This window comes from Lissotriton helveticus, chromosome 8 (assembly GCF_964261635.1).
Source record: "Lissotriton helveticus chromosome 8, aLisHel1.1, whole genome shotgun sequence".
Lineage (NCBI taxonomy): Eukaryota > Metazoa > Chordata > Amphibia > Caudata > Salamandridae > Lissotriton > Lissotriton helveticus.
This window is the reverse complement of record NC_136069.1, coordinates 1469352781-1469366473: the sequence shown is the minus strand read 5'-3', so window position 1 is coordinate 1469366473 and position 13693 is coordinate 1469352781. Positions and strand designations below refer to the sequence as shown.

Below are 13693 nucleotides of genomic sequence, written 5' to 3'. Positions count from 1 at the left end.
ATAAACAGCTGCAGTAATTATCGCTACCTTATAGTTGTAATCTGTCCATTTTCAAGACGGATCAAAGCCAGACCATGTGCCCACTGTGATGCAAAGCCTGCTGATAATTTTCTGATCCACGAGGTAATAACCCCTTGGGGCATTCCCTAGGGGATCTGATCTGAGAATGGCACACACTTCATCAATAACATCTTCTCTCACCTCACCACCCTGTTAGGAATAACGCCCAAACTCTTGTCAGCTTACCATTCCCAAAGGAACAGCATTGTGAAGCGCCTCGATGGCCTCCTAAAAGACAAAAGGAGTACTGTGTGCAACATTGAAAAAGAAATGGTTGGAATGTCTCCCACTAGCACTGTTCACCTTGAGAAACACCCCGGGATCAGATCACCGTTGGACCCCACCTCAGACAGTGACAGGGAGAGTAATGAACACATACGTGCCACTAACTAGACATAAGCTGCAGACTGAGAGTACACCTAAAATTGTGCAAACTGAAATGACTGTCTACATGTCTGAGCTATCAAAAGCTGCAAACTTCTTCTCTGAACAGGTTACACATGCAGCTGACAAGCACCAATACAATTCCAGCGGGTGACCAACAGACGCCATACCACTGCAAACTCCAGTATACATCAGGAACTTTGTTCGCAAGTAGGAGAACGCCCGATTCCACAGACCTCTCCCTGTGATGGACAGGGAAGCTACAGCAGTAAAGATTCAAGGCCATAAATCATGGATAAATCTCTCAGACATCCGCCTGTAAGGTCCAACCCTTCAGACACAGAGCAGGAAAAAGAGGGGGTAGAACAGAACAGGAGAAGCAACTGGTGTAAAGTTCCACTCTGCCGCTCCAATAAGGGAATATCTGCATTTCGAATTATGCCTTTCATTTTTGTTTTTCCTCCTTGGTGTACTAATACCAATGCTTTTGTCCTTGTGTATTTCTTTTTCCATACAATAACCATTACATGCAGAAACACTGATAATGGCACTGACCACCACCCTCTCCACACCGCTTTGAAAATATGTGCAACCAGCACATGCACAGGCACATACATATCCAACACCAGCTGTTACGTATGCTCCCTCATCCCTCAGCAGCTAGTTGCTTTTCCCTAAAGTTGCATTTCCCTAAAGAGGTATCCCCAAACATTACACACTGTCTCTTGCACCTCTTATGTAAAATAAAAGTGCAGCTGAAAACAACATGTTAGCCCCATTACTGCAAAAGTTAACACAATCAAATTTGATACCACCCCTGAATTACTACAGATTCTGAAAAAAAGACTAGAAATAAGAAATCAGATATCAAGAATGAAGAAAGCCGATCATAAGAGATTGTCCAAAATGGGAAAAATGGATATCAGACCAGGGCATTATAGGGTGGACTTACCCGCCACCCGAAAGTAGTAACTACAAGGCTGTGCCCCTACCATGATTGCACAGGCAGACCAGCTCTCTGTATCACTGGATTAGTATTTGCCCACAACAAATGGCATAATGGGGCCAAGTTCACATGTAGAGCAATATCATAATGGAACGGTACCCAGTAAGACAGTCCGGTCAGATTGGACACGATGATAAGACAATGTAAACAAATATGGGATGCAAACACACAGTGACTGGAGTGGACAGGAACTACCACACACCATAGAATAGCAATGAAGTTAAGACAATTGTGTCTTTGTTTCAGAGGAAGTGGGACATTAAACGTTTGCTGTAACCTCAATTGCAACACCACCATATACAACGATATGAAGGGGGGCAATTTCAGCCTGATGGATCACTACTGGCAGTGCGGGCCTGGCTCCACATGCAACTACCCCCGAACTGGTACAGCCACTGTTCCCTACCGGCCTTACACACCCCCTCCCTGGTGATATCAGGAGTGGACATCTCAAAGATACATGACCATCCCATGAGCCGTCCAACGACTTTGTTGCATAACCACCGGAGAAAAAGAGCAGCGCGGTATTCTGGAACTGACACTTATAATAAGTTCCCACAAGAACACCACTTCTTCAGTGAGGCACAAGTATTCTTTGGAAGTTGGTTTCCAGCCTTTCAAAACAAAGCAAACGCTTGATGGCAGCAGATCACGAGATGGAAACTCACGAGGCCATAAATATCAACAGAAGATGGATTCAACATTGGTAAAGAACTACAACCCTTTAGACTGATTGCAATGCAGCATAAATATGTGCTGGACTTGATGACGGCCATGAAGGGGGTGTGTGCATAAGGTTTGAATCGGGCTGCTGCACATACATGCCAGTATTCAGACAGAGGTTCTAAATTGCTTTTAAACTAAATTTGTCCACAGTGATTTAGGGCTATCAATCAATGATTCACAGAAATTAAATACTGGCCACAAATGACAAAACCGAAACCCACTGACACAGTTAAGTGCAAAAATATGAATAAATTATGAAATCCTATATTGTATACAATGATACACATATCAATATTCAGAAACACAGGACTGCTTCACAACATAGAACAATTGAATACATATGTGCCTGATACATTTACATGAAAACTAACTTAGCAGACAATGAAATAACATATATATATATAAAAGCTTAATTGGGTGTCCATACATATATCGATAGTAAGACATATCTTATTTATTGCGGCATAGCTATGTCTGATCAGGCATGGAACGCCTTTTCAATTTACGTTGACGTTTCGACCCCCAAATACCGAATGTGGTTGAAAAACATCACCATGAGGTCTTCCTCGGGACTATAGACATGATCATGATAGTGAACAGCCTGTTACTGACAAGTTCACAGTGAATACTGGAACAAATTGAATCACGCACTTTTGTTAAAAGTCAACCTTGGTGAATGGATGAGACTATTCCGTCCAAGTCCAAATTCACTAAGGAGCCAAAAAGTATTTCTTGTGTAGCAAACTTGCTCTGTATCAAATAGAACCCCACCAATCCGTAGGCGATATCAGCGGTGGCATCAATTACCAGGAGCAGCAAGTGCTTCCCGGGATTACCTCTGGCGTGCCGGAAAATCAGTACTGCTTGGTACCGAATCCCTGTAAAAATGGCTCATACATGCCGGCCAACGATGCAGACAATGGGACATTGACTGAGGCCATTCAGACATTGCATGACCTACAAAAGAAAATGGTCAGCGAGGGAGGCGTCCCAGACAACTGGTTCCAGGGCCTGTTTGCCATCCTGGATGCCTAGGTTGTTCAAGGCCGTGTTGCCTTTGGTGGTACTCTGGTTATTGATGTGCTGCGCTTTCCAGCTAGGGATGGCATGCTGAAAGAGAATGTCACCCAAGGTGGACGGGATGTTTATGGTTCGCAAACACACTAAGAAAGCCAGGGAACAGGGTAAGGAGTATGTGGTAATGCCTCCAGAGGATGGGAGGGTAGGAGAGGTAGTTGAAAAGTCCACTAGAGGGGGAAATGATGGAGGGCAGGATGGAATGCACCCTATGGGGGGATTTGCAAAGGCCTAAGACCCCAGACCCCAATACATATCTTTCAAGTAGGGGATAGCATCACACCCATGCAAGCAGCAACAGACCCATACATGGAAACAGATACATGCTGAAAGACAGTGGGTAAAACTAGAACAGACATGTCACATCTTGTGGTTAGGTCAGATGAGCTATTACACGAAATATGTCACTACAATCTTAATTTGCTAGGATATAGGAACTCACAAACATTTGACCAGAGGTGTGACAGAGGGCCACACTGATGACAGCAGTGTGGCGGTAGGGGGGTCTGAGATTGTGTAAGGAGGTGTAAAAACATGTTAAATAAGCGGGCAAGCATCTATTTGCAGGTTATAAATACTAGCCCATTAAAAAAAATATCTGAATATTATTGCTCAGCCACTGAACAGCAGCTTGTGCTGCTGTTCACCAAGGGGGCCATTTGTAAAAGTCATGAGGGCTGTAAGCGGTCCCCGGGCCATACTTTGAGTATCAGTGTGCTAGGAGAACGAGCCGAGACACACTAATCACATAAGGGTCTGCTGCCCCTCCGAGTGCTGCGGTTCCTCACACCCTTGCTTGAACATGTACACATGATGAGAACATGTACACAGGATGAGATACCAGGTGTCTCATCCTGCCTTAGAACATATGCTGACGGACATGTGCATGCTTCTGTAGAAACTACAAGTGAAGGTCAGATAGCTTGGCAAATGAAACCACAAGTAAAAGGTCAGATTGCTTAGCCAAATTAGCATTTAGCACGATATAACCACGCGCTGTGCAGTCACATAAATATATTCTTGCTTTGCCTAAATCCCGAGAACAGAAACCCAAGGGGGGGGGTCCGTTTATCATGTATGGAAACTGCTAAAAGTTCAATAATTTTCAAAACTGTAATCTTGTGGTTTTTCTGTAGAAATATCGCTGCCTGCGAGCAATACTTCGGACATCAGATTTCAACTGTACGGAGGCGACTGATCTCCCCAGCTGTATTAGATTAAACATAATGGGTAAGACTGCATTCACATGCAGGGCCTTAACATAAATTTTTTGAAGGACAGTAACATAAGATGTAGGAGAAGACACACTCTCATTTGTGAGAAAACATTACGAACGGGTAAGCAGACAATAGATAGTGTAGGGTCAGAGTTAACCAAAATGTTCCATGGCTTCTTTCTGCGGTAAAGTAATAAAAAAACACTGCCTAATATGACAATTCTATCAGCTATATTGCTTTCAAGAAATGTTATTGGTACTTCATGTACTCATGCCCACAGATCTACCTTTCCAAGGTCACAAAATGTGCAGAACAGCTGATCAAACACAGACATGCTAATAATAGATAAGTCTTGGAAGAATTTTAGACTACAAGGTGATCTTTATCTAGAACCCCAAACATCCTTTGGGAGCCCAAAATAGGAAAGTGCTGGATGTAAATGAGAATGAGCTCCCACACTATGCTTTTGTTACAGTCGAAAATAGCCCCGCCCCAAGGTAGGTGGGATGCGAAAGTCTGTTGTTCTAAAAAGTTTGTGAAGCACTGATCTAAGGTGATATAAAAAAAAGTGCTTAACAGTGTGCCATGTACAGAAATTCAATGATTGTGCCAAGCAGTGCTGTACATAAATAAAATGAATGAAATTACAACATTTGGAAGCATAATGCATGCTCATAAAGGGGAACACATTGAGAAAATGGTGAGAAAGAGAAAAAGTTCAATAATTTAAAATGGTTTGAATAATACAAAAAGGATTGGGTTAGGATAACAAAAAGGATGTGGTTAAGTGCAAACACAGGTTTTTGAGACATTGTAAAGGAAAGACCATAGGATAAAGACTAGCCTAAGGTTTAAGATTAGGAGTTGTGGGTTTCAATTACGGGTTACATTAAACAGTTACAGCAAAGCAGTGTGATTAGAGTTAAATGTTTTTCTCACTTTTCTTAATTAATCTGTGGTAATAGAATACCAAGAGGCTCTTAACATCAGTGTATAACAAGACTTCAACTTAACTAACTATCAGTTCAGTCATGTGTTCTTCCATAAGAGGTATACCAATGCATCAGGGAAATGGGTTGCCACCACCACTTTAAAAAATAACAACTTAATAAAGTAATTTATACCCATTTGGTGAACACACGTTGCTAGAGGAAAGCATCCACTGAAGGAACTACTTTTCACTGGCCCTTACTCAAGACTACCAATTTAACAGCTAATATGATCCATGCGCAACAGAGTTAAACCAAAACAATGTCCATATATTAAAGAAACACATAGGCAGCAGACAAACTAAACAAATGTCTCCAGCCATGTTAAAGTCTGGAGAAAAGTATTACAATTTTACATTACAGTTTACTCACCAACAATTGTCTTGAGAAGCTGTAGACACTTTTGGTTCTTTGTCTTTAACAACAAATGGGGACACAACTAAAATGACAAATAATGCATGTATAATTAGCATGCCATAATTCAAGCATTATTAAAAAAATTATTCTCTTAAAAAATACTTGCTTACGATGGAGACAGTTTGTCCTTGTTAAATTATATAGTTCGTGTCCAGTTTTTAAATACGCTAACAATAATAACAAAGGGTCTTTCCTGATAATTAAAACGAACATACAAAAAAAATACATGTATTCTTTAGGCTTGAAACTAAATGAGATTTGGTTTTGGGGTATGGTGTAAAATGGCCAGCAGGCTTACAAATAGCAAAGTCAGGTATGTGGGGAAATGGATTATTGTGTAAGAATCATGGAAACAATGGTGGAAATGACGGTGTGTTAAATTCCACAGAAGGGGTTTTATGATATTCATGAGGAAAGCCATCATTTGACTACACTTTTTTTGTGTGAAAGTCTGCCTTTTTTGTCCTGCAAAGTAATGAAGTCCTATTGCTCACACCCCTGATGCAAGTACTCTGAACAGAATACACTGCCACTTTGGTATGAATGAAAGAGCATTTATAGAGCGCACAGCAACTCAGAAAGAGTGTCCTGGCGCCAAAAAGACTGCAGACCCACTGCCGCCCCACAGGGCGGAAGACCGGGAGTTAATAACGGAAAAGCCAGGTTTTAAGCATTTTCTTGAAAACAGTTACGCCAGACACCTTCCTAAGTGTCAAATGTAGAAGGTTCCAGGCGCAGGCTCCTTGCAACCGAAAGGAGCAGCCGCCAGAGAGAGTGCGTTGTATCTTGGGGAAGAATGCCAGATTCAGCGTAGAGGACCTCAGGGTTCTTAGCGGCACATAGTGCACAACTCTCCTTCTGAGATACTCTGCCCTGTTTCCCTGAAGGGCCTCAAAGAAAACTACCAAGGCCTTAAAACTGATCCTTTTTTTTTTTTTTTACAGGAAGCCAGCATAAGGCCTTGAGCTGAGGCGGGATAGGAGTCCTGGGTTTGAGCAAAAGGACCGCTCTTGCGGCTGCATTCTGGACCACCTGTAGGCAGTTAAGCAAATATTTGGGGAGGCCTAGGTACAGGACGTTGACGTAGTCCAGTCTGGAAATGATAAATGCCTGGACTACGGTCTTCCTATGTTCAAGAGGCAAGAGGGGGAGAAATTGTCTAAGCAGCCTTAAAAGTCAAAAACATGAGCCTGCAACAGACTGGACTGGTGATCTCATTGAGAGGGTGTTGTCCATCATGATGCCAAGATTTTTGACAGTGCTTCAAGATGCAATCACTTATCTTCAAATTCACTCACATACCAACAAAATATTAAAGTAATTAAATAAATTGTGTCTGCTGTCCAATACATTTCCTGTTATAGATCCCAAAAGTAAACAAAGACAAAAACCTTGAACTACGATTATACCTGTCCAGGCCCCAGAATCTAGAACAATCTCCCTGAAGCTGTCAGTACAAACCAATCCCTACTATCATACAGAAGAAAATGTAAAGACTTTCTAATTTAAGACCTATCAATACGACTATAATGATCACTTTATGCCCTCTCGTCACATGATCACCTACTTCTTTGTCTGCCTTGGCATATGCTGTCAATTTATTTCTGCTGCTTTTCCTATATCGGAGATCAAATTCATGTGCTCTGCAGCCCATATTTCTAGGATGGCACTATATAAATAGGCAGTTGCCTCCTTTTCTTCACCTCCCATAATTCCAACAAACCGGTCGAGAGCCAGTAAGTTCAAAAGCTAATGTGTCACACAGCTTCAAAAAGACACACACGTGAAAAGTGATCCAATGTCAAACTTTTTTTGTCTCATACATTGATCACTTTATGTTATGCACTAGACCAAATGAAGCTTCATCACAGAGTTCTCGCCCGGTAAATGCACTTGTGTACCGGACAGGCTCAATCCCACTTTTTGGCGGTGGTTGGGAGTGGGGGGCACGACACGGGGGGGGGGGGGGGGGGGGGGGTTGGTGCCATTTTGGTATTTCTAGAGAATCTGTTGAAGGGGCCCAGGCAATTGGGAAAAGTAAAAATGCCTCTGGGTGTCCCCGATCTCAGGCAATATTACAAATGAGCACCCATGGCACATATTAAAAACATACGGGTGGACATTACAGGAGAGTTGGGTGCTGATTAGGATGTCGGTCATAAAGCCTCCGACTACAGGTCGCAAGCTTTACGACCGACATCCACGGTTTAAAGTCTGACCGTCTTTTTTGTTTTTTGTTACTAAGAAGGCAGTAGGAGTTTAAACGGGATGGTCATTCTGGCTTGCTTCCGACGGACTGAAGAAGCCTAGCCAGTTGGAAACCGGCACATAATCCCTCACGTAAGGCTTTTCCGCTGTAGGTATTATGATATTGATTTCCGATAGGCTTTCCATGTCGGGCTTTCCGACATGGAAAGCCTGTTGGAAATAGACTTTGGGGGGCCTTAGCAGGGCACACTTTCATCTGTGGCTTCCGGTTGTGGGTCGGTAATGGGGAGGCTGGGGACACCCATGGTGTCCCCTGTAAATCGCTGCACCGTGAGGTGCCTGCCACATGGTGCAGGGATTTACACAAAGTCCAATTTCTGTACGGGAGATTGTCCTGCGGGTGGAAACTGGGAGAAAATTGGAGTTTGCATAATACGGTGTGCAGAACCACTGACCTATGGTTGGTTATCCCACACCGAAATTGTGTCCGCCGGACATCATAATAGGGCCCTTAGTGTTTATTTCATCCAAGGGTCCACATGCTTTATCTCATATTTAATACCTAAACAGGTCAGTCAGCTTGCCTCAAGACCTACCAGGTCCCCAACACTGTATTTAAATATCCCACGTGAACGTCACAGTGACCATTCAATGCATTCACTCATACAGTAGCATGTATATCAGTTGTATTTGCGTATTTCCTACATTTGGAAATCTCTCTTAAGGGCTTCGACTCGGTCCCATGAGAGATTCACCTTAAGTGACTGTATTCTGTTCCTTCAATAGGAACAGATCTACAAGTAGTCCCTTCAGAGATAGGGGATTACTGTGCCAATGTGTACTTTTAGATAAAAAAAAAAATATTTTTCCGTTTAGCAATTTTTAGGTCTTGGCTGGGCAGGGCAGAGCCCGGCTCCGCCTCTCCGAGAGATCTTGTAAATACATACAAATAAAAAGTTTTCCATTGGGTAGCGTCAGCGTTTATGGTAAACGCTGGCTTCCTATTGGAAAAGAGGGTTTTTGGGGGCTACTCTGTCCGCTTTTCGTACTGCCCCTCCGGACACGATAGCCTGCTTTGTGGCTGCCGTGAAGACTTTTCCTATCTGCTTGTTTAGTTAACAAGCAGATAAGAAAATTCTTCAGTACAGCCGTGAAGCAGACGAGCTGTTCTGAGCACTTCCTCCTCCTCTCCCACCCACCTCTGGAATTCCAGCACAGACGAGCCTCGGCTGTGACATCCCACGCCGCCCTCTCCCTGAGCCCACTGGCAAAGGGTGGAGAGAGAGGGACATCCCACGCCGCCCTCTCCCTGAGCCCACTGGCAAAGGGTGGAGAGAGAGGGGTCTCTGGGCGCAATGTGGGTTCAGCTTTTGCTGTACAAGGGCAGCTTTTCTCTCAATGCATTACTATTCTAACTTTAGTATATGACAATGAGCTCACTTTCACGCCGGTGCAGTGTTCCTTTAACATAATAAAGTACTAGAAATGGGTCCTGGCCCGTGTTAAGTCTTGGAGTTTCCCTGAGCTACTCGAGGCTGAGGACATGTGCTCTTCTTAATATGGCCTTCGACCTGTGGGCTCAACAGGGGTGCATTCTGTGTGCTTCTATTATTTTGTCACAAAAGTTAGCTATAGGCTTCTATGTTTACTGTTTTTTTAAGAACCGTCCCACTTTAAAATGTGCAGAACCCCCGCTGCTGTTCCTTAAAGTTAAAAGTATTCTAGTTGAAACCGTCAGGTGCGATAACTCTAGCCAGGGTATGTAGTCAAAAGCCCGTGCAAACACTGAACCCACAGCTCCCAAAGTGCAACATGCTATTGTCTTTAAAAAGCCACGCGTGAGTGGACAGGTAACACTCCATGCGGTTACTTGTGGCTAGTACTATGCAGGACAACTTCTCACTTGTCCTGTCATGGGTTAGTACGGCTTCACGGGCCGTGACATGTCCGTGATTTGTGGAGAGATCGTGCCAGGAACAAAAACCTAACGTGATAAGTGTTCTGTACATTACTTAAACTTAAATAGGCTAAAAAGTCCCAGAATAGAAATGTAATGCGCATGTTACAGAAGGGACTGAGTTAACTGACATTGCTTGGGTAGTCCTAAAGCAGTCAGTTTTTTGAGGTAATTTCTCGGCCATAAGCACAAGGTGGCAACATCTGAAATGTATGTCCTTACAAGGACATACATGACAGCGTTACGCAAAGGTGTTTAAATGTCACTGATAAACAAAAACCCTGAAAACACAGAAATGTCACACACAAGCAAAGTGAGAACATAGCAGCTATGACCGTGAGGACACCTCTGTCCTGCAGCACTCTATTGTTTTGAATTGTAATTGCATTTATGTAGCACTTACTACCCCTGAGGAGGCGTCATAACGCTTTACGTCCGGCAGCACCAACACGTAGACCACCCTCAGCACTTTCGTGGCACCTCCAACACTGTTTAAACCCCAGGCACTTCAGCCAAGGGATACAACTAGCAGCGGAATCAGATCTGCAGAGCTGCTCCGCTTCTGGAGTGACAGGAGTGGTTTGGCGGGCTGCCGTCTCGTGCAGTTGCGCAGGTGTAAGCAGGACTCATCGGATCGCTCTGCACGAACTGCGCACTTCAGAGCGGCTGCCTTTCAAAGCCTAGACTGGCCAATTATTTTGTTCGTTTTTCTGAAACCCGAGAGACAGAAATGAGGTGGAAAAAGGTATGAGAGGAGGCGGAAAAGAAGATGCTGAATATGGGTTGGGGAGGGGTCAGTGCTTAATTTGAGCCAGAGCTTTCCGGTGTTGAGCACCGGCACTTAATTGGTTTCCGGTGCTCGGCAGCCGCACCTAATTGTCAACACCACACTTAGGGCAGTCTGCCACAAGGTGGCGCTGCTCATGTAATTTAGAGTTGAGCAGTGTAACAGTTGTTTAGGAAAACAATATACATAAAAAATTACTAATACCTTCCTCCCCAGCCATTCCTTTAGCGACCTGGAATAATCTGAACTGTCACATTTACATGCAAGAGAGATGGCTAGTAGTTGTTTTGGCAGCGATGACAGGGAGGACAAGTGGTGCAAGCTGCAGTGGCCTCCTTGTCAGAGCCCTGGCACTTAATATTTTACAAATTAAGCACTGGGAGGGAAGAGGGATAAAGGAGTGGGGGGCGGAAGAGAAGAAAATAGATCGGGAAGCACAGTCAGAGGGACGAGGGAGGATAGACAGAACAAAGTGATGAGGGACAGAGAAAAAGATTTAATGAGGGGGTGATGGTGTAAGTGAGAGGACGATAATAGCATAAATAAAGAGTCGAGGAAGAGATATATAGGCCTCTTCGTGTATGGGGTCTGACATTGGAGTACCCAGTGACTACAATAGAGTGAAAATCCCAGTAAACAGTAACCACCGCCCAGGGCACAAGTCCTAAAAAAAGAAGTGGGAGGACTAACCAGGGTAGGCAGTATGCAAGTGAAATCATGTAGCATGCCATCACAACGCATGATGTCACAAAGTGATCTCTTAGGTAGTGACATCTGATATTAAGACCTCACACATATTATCAGGTATATCATGAGTACATTTAAGCACATTATGAGATTTAAAAAATGAGATTTGGAATCAGCGTTGTGCCAAAATAGTGGCACAATCCGGACGCAAAATCTGGGCCTCAATTAATACATTTATATATTTTAAGCCCTGCCACAAAGAAATTGGCAACAAGGAGAAGCATGGCAGTAGATCTGTTATGCTTAATTGGTTGCAAAGTCTTCATTTTAAAATATTTGATTGAGTTAAGGCATCTGCTGTAACGCTGCCCAGTATATCTCAGGGAACAGTAATAATGGTGAGATAAATCTGGAGTTTAACACATTTGTTGGAGAGATCTGTGTTTGTGAAGTCCCAGATTTTAATCAAAGTAGTATAAGGTTAATGTGTCAACTGCAAAGCACACCACGTAACATGCAGATGACAGATTTTTATTTTATGTAGATAGTAAAGTGGATTACTGGTTTTAACACAGGGATCCTTTTGGTTCCTGCAGTTCATAAATTGCAAATCTTGTAATATAGCACAGTGAGCTATGAAGGGCATGTGACTCCTAAACCTTGTAACCCTGTCTCATGTAACTAATCTTGTACATTGATTTACACATGAACATGATTTATTGTCAATGTGTATGTTATGTAAAGAGTTCCGACACCCTGCATTGGGTTGCGTAGCGCTATAAAACAAATAAAACAGTGCTACTGAAAATGTTGTTTGTGTAAATACTGGGACAGACCTACACATCTGACAGTCTTCTAGTGCATGCACTTCTATACAGAGACTGAACAAAGTCAAAAGCATTCTGCTGTTGTCGGTGTATGAGTCTCAGGCGCTGTACATGGAATACACTGCTACGTACTATCAGGATAAAACGATGGGGTGATCTTGAAAGAGGGAGAACACACCCAGCTCCCCCAAAGTTTATCAATCAGAACGATTGAAACAATATTTTTACCAAATTCAAGGCACACAACAATACAAAGTTATATCAAGCAATTATTTTATGGAAAAGAAAGATGCTGAAATTCTTGTTCCTCTTTATGATGTGTTCTTTATTTTCTTTTAGGCAATGCGTTTCACCGCACCGGTAATCACCCCTTGCGACTTCCTCAGGGCTACTATGCTTCAAAAGTCTACCAAAGGATCCTCCTAAAAGCGACTGAACAGAAACAAAAGCATGCCTTTCTTAAGTACTGGTGAAGAGATAACAAGATGTGTGCCTTTGTTTCCCCTCCGTGGCATTTACATTTATGTGTGAGGTTCCAGGCCGCATCCAGTCAGGATATTCAAACAAAAGGAGGCCTAATGACGCCTTAACTTCGGCCCAGCTTGAGGTGAAAACAAGCATTTACAATGCGATAGGTCTCTCAATTGCGTGATTCAGCTATTGGCATTGTAAATGTTCCAACAGCCTGGGAGCCATCACCAGCTCGCAGGACTTGACTTCCTCAGGCCCCATCCCTATGGCCAGGCTTCGGGAATTCCTCCCTATTCCTGAATCCGAATTTGAAAGACTGGCACTCGGAATTACCTCGGGATCCCCTCTCGATCCCCTCCCTCCAAAAATTTGGAAAAACTTTGGATCAGAACTCTTTGGCACTTTGCGACGAATATGCAATTATTCTCTACACTGCAGATATGTACCAACCCCCTGGAAACAGGCGCTCGTTACCCCGCTCTTGAAAAAGCCCTCCTTGAGCCCTGACTGTTTATCTAACTACCGACCCATCTCCCTCCTGCCATTTCCTGCAAAAGTGGTCGAACGTTGGGTAAGCTCTTGTCTTTCCACGCACCTAGAACAGAACAACCTCTTGGATGAACTCCAATTCGGTTTCCGTCCTGCTCACGGTACCGAAACAGCAGTCTTGACAGCCATGGAGGACCTTCGCATGCGTGCAGACAGGGGCCAGCCAGTAGCATTGATACTGCTGGACCTGTCAGCCGCATTCGATACGGTCAACCACGGGACGCTGTTGGACAGACTCCGCGAGGCAGGTGTGGAGGGCACGGCCCTGTTGTGGTTTCATTCTTACCTGCAGGACAGAAGACAGGCTGTTTCCCTCCCTCCATTCCAATCC

At 43.7% G+C, this 13693-nt stretch overlaps 1 protein-coding gene across 1 annotated transcript in view; it reads right to left on the bottom strand.

Annotated features, from left to right (window-relative positions):
- MIS18A (MIS18 kinetochore protein A) overlaps positions 1–13693 on the bottom strand; it is an 84553-nt gene that overhangs the window by 68054 nt on the left and 2806 nt on the right. Inside the window, exon 2 of the mRNA XM_078658409.1 lies at positions 5832–5898. Within this exon, the coding sequence (XP_078514535.1) occupies positions 5832–5898 (67 nt within the window). The remainder of the gene's footprint in view (positions 1–5831; positions 5899–13693) is intronic.